General features: G+C 41.8%; 1 protein-coding gene across 1 annotated transcript in view; it reads left to right on the top strand.

Moving 5' to 3' along the window:
* Positions 1-15,779, top strand: part of TTBK1 (tau tubulin kinase 1) — a 97,103-nt gene that overhangs the window by 25,972 nt on the left and 55,352 nt on the right. Inside the window, exons 5-6 of the mRNA XM_009706875.1 lie at positions 1,247-1,387; positions 2,664-2,768. Coding sequence (XP_009705177.1) covers positions 1,247-1,387; positions 2,664-2,768 — 246 coding nt within the window. The remainder of the gene's footprint in view (positions 1-1,246; positions 1,388-2,663; positions 2,769-15,779) is intronic.

The following is a 15,779-nucleotide window of genomic DNA, read 5'->3' on the forward strand; positions in this document are numbered from 1 at the left end:
GTGGCTGGGCTGTACCTGTATTAGCTGACCTCTATCAAGTGTGGTTGTTCAAGGGATGAAAGCCCTGAAGTGGAACTTGGGTCAAGCTGGTTTGAGAGACTAGTCATAAGCTAAAAGAGCCAGTTGCAATTGCCCCCTTGATGTCTGTAAATAACTTGAAAACTGGAGATGGGTGGATGAATAGATGGCATTTCACTTGTTTGGAGAGCAATCTGTGTTTTCTCATCAAATAGTTTGAATCTTTCATATACCTTCTGTTGTGAATTTTGTTTGAATACATCTGGGCTTGTATTATAAGTGTGTATGTCTTTGCAGAAGCAGAATCAAGAGATTCTGTAGTAATCAGCGTGTCCCTATAACTTCTGTTGTTGATGCATGTTCTCTGAAACAGTGGACTCTTATTCCTAATCCTATCTGATCAGCTGATAAATGCATTAGTTCTGTAGATTAGAGGGGTGCTCTGCCATGGCATATACTCATTTTAACACCTTCTTTCTCTTTACAAATCTGAAGAGGTATAGACAAAACTGAGATGACAGAGACAAAAGAACACTGTGATTCTTCTGGTGTTAGTCTAAATTGTCTTTATTTTCATGCACAGCTGATAGACTTTTTTTCCCCAGAAATTTAATTCATTCAATGTAAATTACCAGGTTTTTTAATAAGTATTTTGTCAGTGGAAGAATCCTTCTCTCCTGATTTTGGATGGGATTCTCTTGATAGACAACTTTCCCCATTGTGGTGTTGCTACAACAATGCTGACTTGAGCTTGAGCTGGATGGTTGTGGGCTAGGGAGTTCCTGATGAGACTGCTTCTCTGAGCTGTAATAGATAGTGGTTTCATGACCTGCTTATTGTATTTGTACTGCTTTAATCTTTAGATGGCTCAGAGAACAGTCAAAGGTTGCTCTTAAATCAGCTTCCACATAGTTTGGGTTTAACAGTAGGGAGATGCTGGGCTCACACAGTCTGAGGCACTGCTGTCCATGCTGTGCCTGTTTCCCAAATAGTACATCAGCTGACTTCCCAAGATAATGACCTGGTATCTTCTTGTCAGTATCAGCAAATACATCACTTAAAAGTCAAAATGAAGTACTGGAAGATCTTATACAAGAAATAATGCAGACATAAGGTGAGCACCTGTCCGATTATCATGTCTGGTTTTTTGGGGATGCATGTTAGAACTTACAGCTGTGAAATACTATCCTTTCCAGTGATGGTTTAAGTGTTTTATTGATTGTTTCAGGGCCGAAATCTTGCAGATCTCAGAAGGAGTCAGCCTCGAGGGACTTTCACGCTGAGCACAACGTTGCGATTAGGCAAACAGATTCTGGAATCAATAGAAGCCATTCACTCTGTGGGATTCCTGCATCGTGACATCAAGCCTGTATGTGGTTTTGGAAATTTTCCTTTTGGTTGTATGTCTGTCTGTTGTACTTGAGTCGATAAAGACAGTCTGAATAGGGGCAGATCTCAGTGGAGGCATTTAGACCTCATTGCACACTCCTGCTGTCTGATATGTTGGCTGTTTTCTATAAGTACGGAATTATATTATAGTATTGTCATTCCTTTAAGTGCATAGCAAATTAGTTTTTATCGGCAGGGACTGCTTGGTGGTGGGTTAGTGACTGTCAGTCATACTTGTACTAGTCAAGATCCCATGATGAAAAAAAATCTAATTTTGATCATTTAGAGTCCAACCAATTATTACAATAAAAGGGGTTCAGAAAGGATGTCTTGCTGTATGACCCATCACTTGAATAAATGACATTTCATGTATTTGACTTAGCTAAATAATCCTCTTAGTCTTTTCTGAGCAATTGCCAGAAAAATTGGAGCACAGTTTCCAGTGTTGGAAACATAGTCACAATGTTGGTCATCTGCCTAGGTGAGGCACAGTAATTCCAAGTCTCACTGTAGACGCCAATCTTTTTCCTGCAGGTCTTCACTACTTGACCTGAACACTTGGTCTCAGGGATGGTGTAGCAACATCTTCCTTCCAGCAAAATAATTTGCTGCTTTTAAAATCATCTGGTTTTAGCTGATCAGATTCAGCTGAGAATCAGTCATTAATGTGACTGGCCACAAATCCTTTAGCAGCCATCCATTATGGTAAGGGATATAACTTTAAGATGCGGGTTAAAAAAGAGCTGCTCCATTTACTTGTTTTCAGTTTATTTACTAAGAACCAAACCCAGTGGTTTTTAGATGTCTGAATGTTCAGATAAATTTGGGTAATGCAACACAGTAGATGGAGATTCTGGGAGTTAGGGCAGAATAATGCACGCTAGCAGCTGAACCACGAACAGAAGTATTTGTCTACAATAACTCCAGCCTGTTATGCAAGTGAGGGAGCTCTCACTGCAGAGCTAGTAGTGTTAAATGTAGCTCTTTCTCATAGCGGCTGAATTTTAGCTAAGCTAATGTGAATTTTAGTTGTTTTGAGACTCCACAGTCACTTATCTGCAAAGTGAACTTCTTAACATGGCAGTGACTCTCTAATCATGAAGTTTAAGATGCATCTTAAAATTCTTCTCTTTGAATTATGTTTTTGCCAGAGACTTGTGGGACTATATGACAAAGTTTTGTTAACAAATGGCCACTCTTACCCAAGTTGCTGGTATCAAACTGTTGGGTTTTTTTTTCTTTCTTTCTTTGTCTAGTCCAATTTTGCCATGGGCCGCTTACCATCAACATACAGGAAGTGCTACATGTTAGACTTTGGTCTGGCCCGTCAGTATACCAACACGACTGGTGAAGTCCGACCAGTAAGTAAATCTTAAGTAATTTTTTTCCACTTCTGCAACTGCTTAGGCCTGGAAGGGTTTTGTGATTTTGTTTGTTTTGTTGTTGTTATGCTTGGTCATTATATTGGACTGCATTTTCTGCAAGGTGAGAAGCAGCAGGTGACTTCAACTGAATTGGGAATCTAAGAAGGGAATACTTGGGAATACTTGCTTTTGTCTTACAAGGTGTGTGGCTTTTTTTTTTTGCCTTTTTTTTTTTTTTCATTTAGGATAGTCATGTTTTCCACAGGCTTGGAATACTTACTGAGTACATTATGGCCAAGCAAAGAGGGTGAGCCAAATGCTGGCCATGTAACTTCTGTAGTCCCAGAGGACTGGTCTAGTTCAGTTCTCTGCGATCTGGGGAACCGGGTTGGTGTGTTCCTAAAGATTTTTATGAAAAAAATGCCAGAAGTTAGAGACTGACCTGATCTCTGAGGCTGAGCTTACTGTGAACTGCAACCTGTAATGCTGTTCGCACCCTTGCCTGGCTTTGGTTTTGTGTATATTGCCCCCTCTCCAGATTTCTTAGCAGGAATATTTCAGCGTGCCTACTTGGAGGGGAGGTAAGAGCAGGGAGCATAACTTGCACCACGTGACGTGTGTTATCTTCAGTCCTTTTACCAGCAATGTGTTATCTGGGGTTACTCATAAGGAAGTATTAAGCTTCAGATGCTCTAACTATCAGTCAGAGCATTCCTAGATTTATTTTGGAATGCAGCACAAGCAGGGAGGGCTCAGACAATCTCTCTGGTTATCATCCTAGGCTTATACCTTTCGGTCTGCACATCTCTTCCATCTGCAAGATAATTGTTGTTCTGGAAAGTGTTGACAATGGGAGAGCTAAATTCAGAGACTCTGTAGTGCAGGATATGGTTGGGGAGTGGGAAGACCGCAAAGTTCAGTGAGGAGATTTTGTGTCTTTAGCAGATGAACACAGCTGGGGGATTTTTTTCTTCTATTTTTCTTCCTTTTTTATAAGTCTTTTCAGTTGGACATTGCAAGCCTTTTCTTTTTAGCTGTAGATGGGTGCAGCTCCAAAGGTTGTGTCTGCATCTTATTCTCAACAAGACACGCACTGTGTACTACTGATCTTCCTTGGCAATGCTATTTAGTTTGGGGATAACCCTTCTCCATATTGCCCTTTTCAAAATGCAGCCCCACTCCTTTGCTCTTTCTGCAGTCAGAATTCAAGCCCATTATGGGTTGAAACTGGCATTTGGTTTTCTGCAAAATTTCTTCATTGCTTCAGTGAAGCAACTATGTTTTATGCCTGTATTTCAAGTCACGTTGTTTGAACACTGTTGTTTCTTTACAATTAAAGAAACTAATTTTTCCAGATGTCTCGTCTTTTGGATCCTCTCTTTTCTTCCTTTCTCCCACTAATTTAAAATTAATTTGCTTTTATTTTGCTACATCCTTAGAGAGTACTTCCAGGCCCTGTTTTTGGAAACAACACTACATCCAGCCTTGACATTTTTCAGCGCAAAAGGTTCTTCAGCTGTGTCTTGCAAACCCTGCTTGGGTTGATGTGGGTGAGGTGTGGCTTTGTTAGGACACAAGACTCTGAGAAGGTTGGTCTTAATTCTGGTCATTCTGGTGGTTGGTTGCTTTGTGCCACAGATGGATTTCATAGAAGGACTAACGACACGTAATCTTTTCCTGTAAAAAGACATGGGGATCCCCAGAGGAGTGGAAATATGCTCTGCTGAAAGTGGCAAAATGTCTCGGTTTGTTTAGGGTGTGGGAGGGTCATATGGGGTAAAGTCACTTATACCTAATGTACTTGTTCTCCCATGCCACGGTTCAGGCAGTGAGGTTTTTTGACAAAACTGATACGATAAAAAAATACGTAAATATTTACCTCAATCCCTTTTGACATGGTGTTATAGTCACCAGGCTGTTCAGTCCTTTTGTGTCCCTGCTGCCTGATACCACTGTTGAGTCCCACTTACCGAACCGAGACATTTGCCTGGAGAAATATGGTGTGATTGCTGCCCAAATAATGCACTGAGGGTTAGGAAGGAGATGAGGGTTAAAGGGCAATACGAAGACAAGTGAAATGAGATGGGTTTTGTGCAGTTTTTTCATTTTTTTAATTAAGAACTTTATCTTTTATTTCACCAAAGAGATTATTTCAAGCCTGTAAGGTAGATTCTTCTTTCTCCATTCTCTTTCAGTTCCTTTATCCATGAAGAATACAATTCCCAGACATATAACATGTTCATCCTGAGCCTAGGTTTTTTGTGATTTGGTTCTGAAGTGCAATACACAAGATAGGTAGGGGAAAGGAGCTCACTTTCTCTTTTTCTGGAAGCATGTCTGAATTTTGCTTTCCGTCATATTCATTTATTAACAGACACTTTCTGCTCAGGTAGGTTCTGTGCAGTTTCCTACAGTTTCAGAAGCATTGTCATACTTTGTGAATAATACCATTAAAAGTATTAGCTGTTTTAACATCCTCTGAAATTCATAATTTGCTTGTCAGCTTTTCAGAAAGACTTTGAGTGACTTGCTAGTAATACAGATAATGGGCCTGGTCATTAGGATGCTGTGGTTTCTTTTTGTTTTTTCAACTTACCTCTTATTTTTGGTCACTTTTCTGTTTTGAAAACACCTTTGATTTTGAAAAAGGGAAAAGCCAATGATTCTGTGGAGCAAAATCCTCTAGAAAGCTGTGCTGGCACTGATTTTTGTGTATTTTTTTTGTACGTGCAATTCACTGATGCCAAACACTATTACTTTTTCTTATATGAAAAGGCAAGGAACTCCTTAGTAGGCAGATAGCATAGACTGTCATTTAAAAGGTCTCATTCTGATTTTCTAGAGATTGATAAAAGCTTTGAGATGGGATCATTTCTACTCTCCATGATCTTCAAAAAGCATTAGTTCCTCCATCCTCCACTGTTAGCACACTGGCTTTCCAGACCACTGTCACTTTTACCTAGGGAGCTGTTACTCTACTAAGCTTCTGATGAATACCATGTATTTGATTTGTGTGTTTTTACAGAGAATAGCTGCTTGACAGTTCAACTTGATTGCTCAGCATTTGTAAAGTTATGGGCCACTTGGTTTAAACAAACCCAAATTTATTCTGAATCTGAATTTATTGTGTTCTTCTAGGAAAACAGAACTGATCTGTCTTATGTGGGATGCTAATATTGGCACAAATGCCGCTCTCTGGAGAAAAACTGTTGTAGCACAGATTTGCTCTCATGGAAACAGTCTCAACCACTTGCCCCTGGCCAGATGTTGCAAAATCTCCTGGATAACAGTCTGTAGGAACTCACATTGCACTATAAACACAGAAGATGGTTGGAGCCAGAAGGTGTGTAAGGAAGCATCAGCAACAATTTTTCCCTCTGTTAGCAGTTAGGAGAACTCAGCTGTTCTCCACAGTCTCATTACTTGATATTTCTCTGAGGGTTGTAGAAGTCAGTCTTTGATCGTTACTGCTTTGGACAGGTAGAGCAGATGTGCATCAGTCACGTAGCCATTTGGTGTCCGTTGTGTGTTGAGAACTGCTTAGGGCCTGGCTGAAGGCTGTTACTTTGGCTACCGTCAGCATTTCTGGCATTTGGATCAGAGTCAACATCCTGGCTAGCAGGAGGGACTCTGGCTAAACAGGACAGACTGCTAGTGCAGAAAAATCTGATCTTTCTAGAGGGATTTGTTTTCAAACACTTGTGAGGACAGGGAAATGAAGGAAAAGACAGGCAGCTTGACAGATCTGCTAGAGGAGATGCCCATTTCTTTACTGCTCCTCCCTGCCCCTCCAAGCCCCACTCTCTCCTGTTTGAAAGGTGGCAAATACTGGTTAGGATCTGTGATCTGTATTCAGCAGGCTATGTTTGACCTGGGATTTCCCATTTCTCAAGGGAGCAGTGTCAGTGATAATCACAAAGTATTCTGGGTCCATTACACTTAGTAACATCTTTTGGTGCTCAATACTTACATATTTACTGAAACAGAGAGTGGAAAAATTACTTAGTCAAAGTAAACAAGGCCGTCTCCAGGGCTGTGAGACTCCTGAGGTCCCTTTCCTAGGGAACATGTCTTAATTTGTGCAGAGCTGTAAAGCTTCAATGAGATCGCAATACGCCTGCTCCCATTCTGCCTGTGGCTTAAATACACGATGTTTGTGGTACTCTGCTGTCAGATGAGAATGCAGGAACTCCTGTAGGAGAGGAGGTTATTGAACCTGAGACTTCCAAACTTTGGGTGAATGATCTAGTGCTGGAGAGAAGAAACTGTGCTCTTGTTCAGTGTTGTCCTTTTTTTTGTGACTCTGAACCTTCATTTCTTGTTTTTCTGATTCTGCTCAATGCTCACCAGAAAACTCCTGGATTGCTTTCCCCTGCCATATTTCCTCTCCAGGCAGATGCAAGAGTTATTCAAGCCCCCTGTGAGTATCAGGGCTTGCAATTGCAAGGCTGCCTTCAGGTGCCTAAAGAAGGCTTCATCTGCTTTTTCTTCTTGATCGAGCAGTCAGTAGCAGATGCTTACCATTACATTAGCTGTGTGAGTTGGTGCTGATCACTTACCTGGCAGTAGTGTCTGTCTCATCACCCGCTCCAAGGAGAACTTCATACATTTAAGCCACTCCTGTGCAAATGCACCTCCTTCTTTCCATTCATTACAGTACGCAAGCCATGTGAGCTGTCCCACCAAGTCTTTGTAGTTCTTGTGAGATCCAGTGTTTTGCAACAGCACATGAGCCATTAACTCCTCCAGTTTGTTTCACACATGTAGGTGTTTGTGGACAGGCACTTGAGGTGGGCCACCAGTTCTGCTGCTTTCCTAGGGGAGGCATGAGATCTTCAGTCATCCTCTTCTGGGGCATCTCCTCACAGCCTCCATTCTTCCATTTCTCTTCAAGTTACAGTAATCTTCTCCCATTGTACGTGCTTTAAGCCCTCCTCACTAGGTTAGCAAGCCTAGATGCCAAGCCTTCGCAAAGATGCTCTTGCCACTCTGTCAGTTGGGTCCCTTCTTTCACCAACAGTCCTTTTTCCTCAAGGAGGGACTCATGGTTATAGAAGCCAAAGCCCTGTCTTTGATAGCTAAATGTTGACTTGCAGAATGCATCCACTTCTACCTAAGTCTTTCCTACTCACTGGCGGGATTTGGGAGGACAGCACCCAGACCTCCATGCCCCCAGATCTGTAGTCACTCTGAGTATACTCCAGGTCACCCTTTGAAAAACAGGTGCTTTTGGCGCTCCCATGAATGAGCGGCAAGAGTTAATAGTCAGAGGGCCATGCAAACCTTGGCAATCTGTCCTTATCATCCCATATCCAGGCCCTGAACAAGCCACAAAGCTCTTGAGACATCAGGTCAGGCCAGTAAATGGCCCTTCCATTTCCTGCAGGAAGGAACCTTCAGTGATCATCACTCACCTTTGCTTCTTGGTATGGATATTTGGTTCAGGCTCAGCTGGCTATCCTGACAGGTCTTCTTCCTCCTCAGCAGTTCCCAGGTTACTAAATCTATTCTGCAAACTGCAGATGTGCATGTGGAGCAGAAGCTTCCCTTCTGCTGCTAGCTTCCCTCCTCTTGGGAGTCTCCATCTCTTGCTCCTTTGAGCATAACTGCTAGTTGTACCTTTTTCCTTGCATTGCTGGGGTCATGATCTTCACTTTCAGAAGCTCTGTGAAGATTCTGTTGATCTTGTGTTCACCCTCCCTGATGCTACACAGTCTGCTCACCTCCTTTCCCACCTCACCACCTGCTCCATCACCTGGCAACTCCACACCTCAACCACAGAACTTCTCTTAGAAATGAGGCCACTGCAGAGGCACCAGGTGTTCTCTGCAGCCCAATGTGGATGGCCACATCCTTCCTTTGGGGCTTTTTTCTGGGTTGAGGTCTCCAGTGTGCTAAAGATCGTTGCATCAGCTCATACTGGGGACCAGGCCCTGTGACCCATCACAACTGTTGTCATTGCAGCCTCAGTCAGGCCCACACTGTCCTGAGCAAAGTTTCTGGGCACCTTTGCACCCCTGTTTTGCTAACTGCTGTCACAACTGCTACAGCTCTCTTAGTTGTCTGTTTACTGTGCTGCTTATAAATACCATAAATAGAGGAAAAAATTAAATCAAAATTTTTGTGCTTTTCACATCAACGTTTTTGTTAAACATCGAGAACCTCAGACTTAAACCTTGATCTAAAGGAAATCAGGTTCTGAATTTGATGGATCTCAAAACTTTCTTGTCTCATGATATGACAAATAATGTAACAGGAGAGGGGAAACTGAAAACACAACTTTACCCAGGTTGTATCATGAAGTTCTTGTTGCATGCAGGTCTTTAAGAGTTTGTTGCCTCTTTAAAGGAGAACTGTAATTGCCAGCACTCAAATGAGAGAGAAACATTGTCTTTTGCAGTGTAATTTGTTGAAGTGTGAACTTTCTCAGAGGCTGACGTTTTTGAAAATTCAGATGTAGCATATGGACTAGGTTGCCCTTGTCTAGATGCACAAATGTTGCAGAGAACGCTGTTGGTGGTACACTGCTTTCCCTTAGAAAAGCTGTGTAGACTTTTTGTAATTAAATCCCAGCTAGCCCCATTTCTACTAATTTTGTTCTTTAGGAGAGTATCGAGTATTCATTCTGGTGTGTGGGGTCTGAACCAACATTATACCTTTTAAAACTTAATATTGCTCATGCCAGATTAAACAGAATGCAAGGGGACTGCATCTGCCCAACTACATGTACCCTACCTGTAGGATATCCAGAAGCACCTTCTCTAGGACTGGAGGCAGGTTACCAGATGAGATGTATCGAGCCAGTGATGCAATTGTTATGGTCCATGTGGAATAGGATGATGAAAGCTGCAAAACCGTTTTTAGTGCCTTTATACAAATCTAGATGAGATAACAGTTGATGATGCATAAGATAGCACCCATCCAGTTTCAAAGAAGTTATTGCAGGTCTAAACAGTGTTCAGAAAACAGTAATAACAAACTCATGAGAAGAGGGATCGAAAAGATTGTGGTTACAACCTAGGCAAGAAGATGGATCAAAGGAATTTTATAAAAGTCTGTAACATGTAATACTATAAAGTCTTGAGAAGCGAATGAGAGAGCCTCTGTTCTCTTTGGTTACATAGGAACAAGAGATTCAGTGAAATAGGTGATAAATTTAAACCAATAAAGGGATGCATTTATTCTTGAGGGATCACTAGCTGCCAAAGGTAGTCAGCGTGCATTTGGAAGAGTAATACAGCCCACGCGTGCAGGTCAGAGACTGGTCTAAATAGCAGCGATGGGACAGAGTGTGCTGTGGTATAAAGGCAAGGGCCAGCTATAGAAAATAGAGGGGAGGGTATAAACTGGCGGGTGAAATTCTGTGTAGATAAAAGGTGATGCTGATGGCGTGTGTTTGGTGGGGCAGAGAACACTTCTAATTTCACATATATGATAATGATCTCTCAGCTAACAGGTATCACCGAGTGAGACCTTGATGTTATGGAATAGCTTCATGAAAACATGGGTTTGATATTCAACAGCTTTCAAGAACGTGCTCAAACGTTAGAAGTCATTGGGAAAGGAATACAGGACAAATCAGAGATCACTGTTGTGATCATTGATGAGATGGGGGTGGCTTTTCAGAGTTCTCCTAGCATGCCTGAGAGAAAACTTCAGACTGATCTGAGGTAGAATGAGTATCTATTGACCTTGTTCTTGCAAAGGGCCTTTCTCTTTGTATTGGTCATGGTGGGTGGGTATAGGCCATCTCTGCCATCTACTATTAAAAGAACTTGCTTTAGGATGCTTTACTTTTTAACCCCTCACCTCTGAGATTTTTCCGGTGGTTTCACTTTGTGGTTGCATGCGGACAAACTAGCCCAGCAGCAGGAAAATGAGTAAATATAAAATCTCTTCAGAAACATTTAAAAAATGGAGGTAAAAGAAAGAGCTGGTGTTCTCTTCCATATCAGTGGTATTCTTGCAGAACATTTGCAGCCCATTCTTGTCTCGTTGGAGCAGAAAATTGGGAAATAGCAGTAGCTTGGAGGCAGTGTTGGTTCGGACCAATCTGACCAGACTACTGATATATAAGAAGCAGTTTTTCCTTCCCTTAATACCTAAAGCAATTCCATTGCCTCATCCAAGGCCACTGTCCTTGTTTTTCAAGTTTACATTCTGCACCCTCCCACATCCCACAATACCTTTTTCTCCATGGGATCTTCCCAGGATTTGTGCTATTGTATAACTTTAGTGGCAAGGAAGCATAGGGGATTTTTTATATGTTATGCTGATGTGCTATGTACTTTGTCATCAGCATGAGGGTTCCCATCCAAGTGGGTTTGAAGTGGGCAGTAGTTCAAGACATGTGTTTCTCAGTCATGGAAGGCTTGGAGATCTGCTTAAGAAGAGATGGCTTATGGAGGGTATCTGTTAGTTCATCTCTAGTTAATAAGTGCTTTCAAATGCAGAGGGTACTCTTCTGAGAAACAAGTCTAGTTTTCTCTTTGCAATCCCCCCTGCCCCATGAAAAAGTCCACTTTGGGGTGAATCCCAAGACCTTCTGTACAAATTTAGTATTACAGGACGCGGAGAACTTTTTAGGGATTTAACTATTATTTCTTCTAGGTGCAACTTTCTGCCATGGTTCTGGTAGAGGCATGAGCAGTTTTATTCTCTGTGATGTCCTGGTTGTACAACCCACCTTTGCCGTGCAACAGTATAAGCAGTCAGTGTTGATGGCGCGTCTTAGTACAACAGAGCTAAGCAACTGGGGAGTGAAGTGAAAAGTTGGGATTTTTTTAAATTTGTGGAAGTATCCTCTCTAGAAAGTGCACATCAAAATTTTCATCTTGCCTTAATTTTTATAGCAGAGAGCTGGACCAGCAGAACGTGTTTGGTACGGAGAACTAAGACTGAGAAGAAAATTTGAACTCGAAGGGGAAAATAGGCATAAACTTTGTTATACAGATAATAAGATGAACAGCATAGAATCATAGAATCATTTGGGCTGGAAGGGACCTTTAGAGGTCATCTAGTCCAACCCCCCTGTGGTGAGCAGGGACATCTCCAACTAGATAAGGTTGCTCAGAGCCCCATCCACCCTGACCTTGAATGCGTCCAGGGATGGGGCTTCCACCACCTCTCTGGGCAACCTGTTCCAGTGCTTCACCACCCTCATTGTAAAAAATTTTTTCCTTATGCTTGTATAGTGGAGATGTTCTGAGTTATGAAGGTCTTCTGTGGTAATGTAGGTCAAGTTTTGGACAACAACTCTTTGATTATTACTGGTCTTTGTTCAGGTCTGCTAGTTTTGTCACTAACGTGCAATACAGAAAGCATTATACTTTTCCTCTGTCCGTGACACCCTGCCTTCAGAAACGTGTTCGCTGTGACTCCACAAATACTAACTGAAAGTGGACGAGGGTTTAGCAGCTCAATTATTTATTTGAAAATAGAGGAGAGGCTGTGTTTTTCCTGGAGTCTCTCTCCCATTGCAGGATGGGATGCTAGACTGTTATGCTCAGCAAGCTTTTTTTTTTTTTTTTGCTTAGTCAGCTGCAGCCCATTGATTAGATCTCAATCTCCTCGTGGTTCAGACTGCACTGCAGTGGTTTGCAGTGCCTTGCTGAAGATACCGTACGTGTGCGAGGGCGGCTCTGTGAGTCAGTGGGCAGAAAGAAGATGATATAGGCAGGACAGTGCATAGCATGCTGAAGGCTGCAGAAATGTGTCAGCTAATTGAGAAAAATGCATTTATTTTCCAAATGTCTGTGCATAGTGTTTAAAAATAAACTTTGCTGTGGTGAACAAGGTATTAGGAGAGGAGAGTATGGTATATTTTTCTACAAAGTAGTTTTCCCCCCACTGGAAAATGAGGTATAAAATAACACAAAGGATATTAACTCCTACATCCTAAGACCACAAATATCCAAACATAGAAACCCAGTAGCTTTTATGCTTACTTTGTACTTGAAATATATGCAAAGCTGTAATGTTATATAGGAGATTAATATTTTGCAGTAGAATAAACAGATTTGTGGAGCTGTAGTACCCGGAGTATTATATTAACTTAGGAAGGGATATAATTTTTGTCTCGAACTTTGTATTGTAAAAAGGTAATGAGAGGAAGGGCTGAAAGCACAGCAGAGTCACACTGGCTCACACAGAGATGCGGAAAAGGAAAAGAATGGACCTATGTCTTTAAAACTATTGCACATTTAGTATATTATAGAAATGCCGGGTTTGTGGGAATGGCTTAGTTATAAAACAGATCATCATGAAAATTACATAAAGGTTCTCGTCGTTACTTTCATTATTGCAGTAGCAAATTTGGACTTGAGAAGGGAGTTCATATTCTGGTTTAAAACATTACAACTACAGAAGACCAGTGCAGTTGAAATTAAATGTATGAAAAGCAGACTAGCTGATGGATTTGAAAATCTATGCTCTTGTATCTTGTTATAACTAGCTGTTTCTTTGCCTTCCTCCCGTGAAAGCCCTGGTTCAGTGAAGGTGACCTCAGATCATCTACATCAGGTTGTTGGTGGTTTTATTTTATGTAGCAGCTTTCTGGTTAGAGCTCTTGTGCTACAGGGATGAGGGAGAAGGAAGGACAGCTCAGGCTGAAATCTTGTATATGCCTGCAGGGAACTGAGATCCCGTTTTCCATTTCCGAGTGCCTTTACTGCCAAGCTGCAGGGGGGGATGCAGTACGTCTGAATGTGTCATTCCTTCTGGTCTATGCTGTTCCACTTGAAGCTCTGATTATTCTTCCTACTGGACTACAGAGAAAAGAACAGAAAACTATTACTGTGTCTGGTGGTGAGGGAACAGGGGCTTCGCTCCCTGGGCAAGTGAATGTTGAGTTGGATTGCAGGTCAAGTCTTCCCTTCATCAGGTAAGTGCGTTTGCTGCCAGGTTACAGACTGCCTGTCATACACTTTCTCTCTCTTGGTAATAAATATTCAATTATTCTGTGCAAAAGGGATCCTTTCCAACATGGATGTTCTTAGACTGGCATCTCAAAGCACCCTGTGGCGTAGGGGTGAGGGTGTACTCTGGAAGGAGGGACGTGTGGTTTTCATGTCTGTCCAAGGGGTGGACAGATTTGAACTTAGCTCTGCTGCATCTCAGTGATTGCCACGACTGTCTTTTGTCTTCTTCCTTTTGGTAGAAAAGGACCATCTTCTCCATCTGACTCCAGGAAAGCATTATGAGCTGTAAATCCCAAATGAGATGTGACTAACACTCTACAACCCTCTCCAAAACATTTCCATTTCAGTGGTTCCCCTGCTTTATGTTAGAGCACATGAAAAACTTATCTTTCTTACTTGGCACTCCCCGTGCTTTCCATGGGGATAGTCTATGCTGCTTGTTCCCCTGTGAGACCATGCGTGTAAGAAGCAAGTGCAGCTCTGAGGATAAAATTCTGTTGTTAAAAATCAAATGATAATCAAATAATAGGATTACAGCTGGAATAAGCTTTTGATAAAAAAATGCTCATTCTTAGCCCTGTTTCTACTGTGAGAAAGGCATCTTCATCTCCAGCACAAATTCTGATGCAGGAATTGCACGATGAGACAATATACGCATGATATTCAGAAAGACAAAATTATTACCTTGATCTTTTCTGATGTTAAAATCCATGGGAAATTTTGAATTCTCCTAAAGGAAAGATTGCATTTTAACTCATCTCCTTCAGGTCTTTTGCTTTGGAAAGAATAGTAGGAAACTATAAAGTAACTTTCTCAAAACAAGTTCATGCAAAATCTACGGAATTCTTAGAACTTGCACATTTTTGGGGAAGAGGAGTACTGACATTCAGATAAGAAACTCCATTGGGTTGATTGCTTTTGATTAGTTTATTTCTGTTGGAATAAGTATCCCTCAGCCGAGGTCTTTCCTCAGTTTACTGAATTGAGTTTTAAGGTTATATAATATATTATAATATTAGCTCTTGCCTCTGCTCAGGGTGACCCTCATGTTTCTGTACTATGCAATTCACATCTTAAGATACAGTGACTGTTCACGTGGCCTAACAGCAGCACTGACTTTCATTCTGCTCTCTTTCAAACGACCACGCTGCATCCCACCGTAGACAGCGGAGACTGTTATTTCTAGGTGGAATCATCAGAGACAGGGAAGATGCCTAAAGTTGGCAGTTGTGAAGCCTGTCAAGTTGGCAAGCTAGTGATTGTGTGGAGATTGCTGGTGAGAAGGCAAGGTGGTGGTTGCAGGAAAAGCCAAATATCTTAGGCGGGAACCCAGGACAATTCAAATGGGGAAGGGGACATCTCTGTTCATTTTTTAGAAACTTAGGCGCTAACATTAGAACTTGCTCTGGGTGAAAAGGGCAAGAGATGGGAAAGAGCAAATCCCCTTGCTGGTTATTAGATCAGTTTGATTGGGGGAGGAAGGGAGGTGTAGGTATCGGATAATTTTAGGAAGGAAAATCACAGTAGAACCATACAACTGACCTGTGGTTAGGCTGTATGCACCTCTGCTCTCCACTTTGTTTTTTTGTACTCCTATGAGGTGTGGTATGTGAGCAGGGGGAAGTTGGTCTCTAGAGGGACCCCTCTCACCACTTCACAGAGCATTCACAAACCACACAGGCTCGCTCCACGCTTGTGTCTAAATGAAACTAAATATGGGCCAACAGCCCTGGGAAGGATGCTTGGAGATGGCAACAGCTACACAAGACACCCAAGTTTCTGGAGGGATACAATATTGAATTGTTTTTTAATTAATTTCTGTTTAATTTTTTTCTCATTTTGTTGTTTTTTATCATGTTTTTCTTTGGGTTTCTCTCTGTTTTACAGTTCTTTTGGGCTCTTCTTTTGAGGCTGTGTTTGATGCGTTGGCTTCCCATCCGCTGCTCGTAACCATCTCTGCTATGAGTTGTGAGTGAGCCATCACCATGCTTCTGGGTTTTCATTTTGTTTTGTGCTTTTGTTATATATGGAAGTCCGAATTACACCTGGTTTTCTTTTTTCCCTCATGATATGTTTTTTTTTCAGCAGG

This window comes from Cariama cristata, unplaced genomic scaffold (assembly GCF_000690535.1).
Source record: "Cariama cristata isolate BGI_N322 unplaced genomic scaffold, ASM69053v1 scaffold17080, whole genome shotgun sequence".
Classification (NCBI taxonomy): domain Eukaryota; kingdom Metazoa; phylum Chordata; class Aves; order Cariamiformes; family Cariamidae; genus Cariama; species Cariama cristata.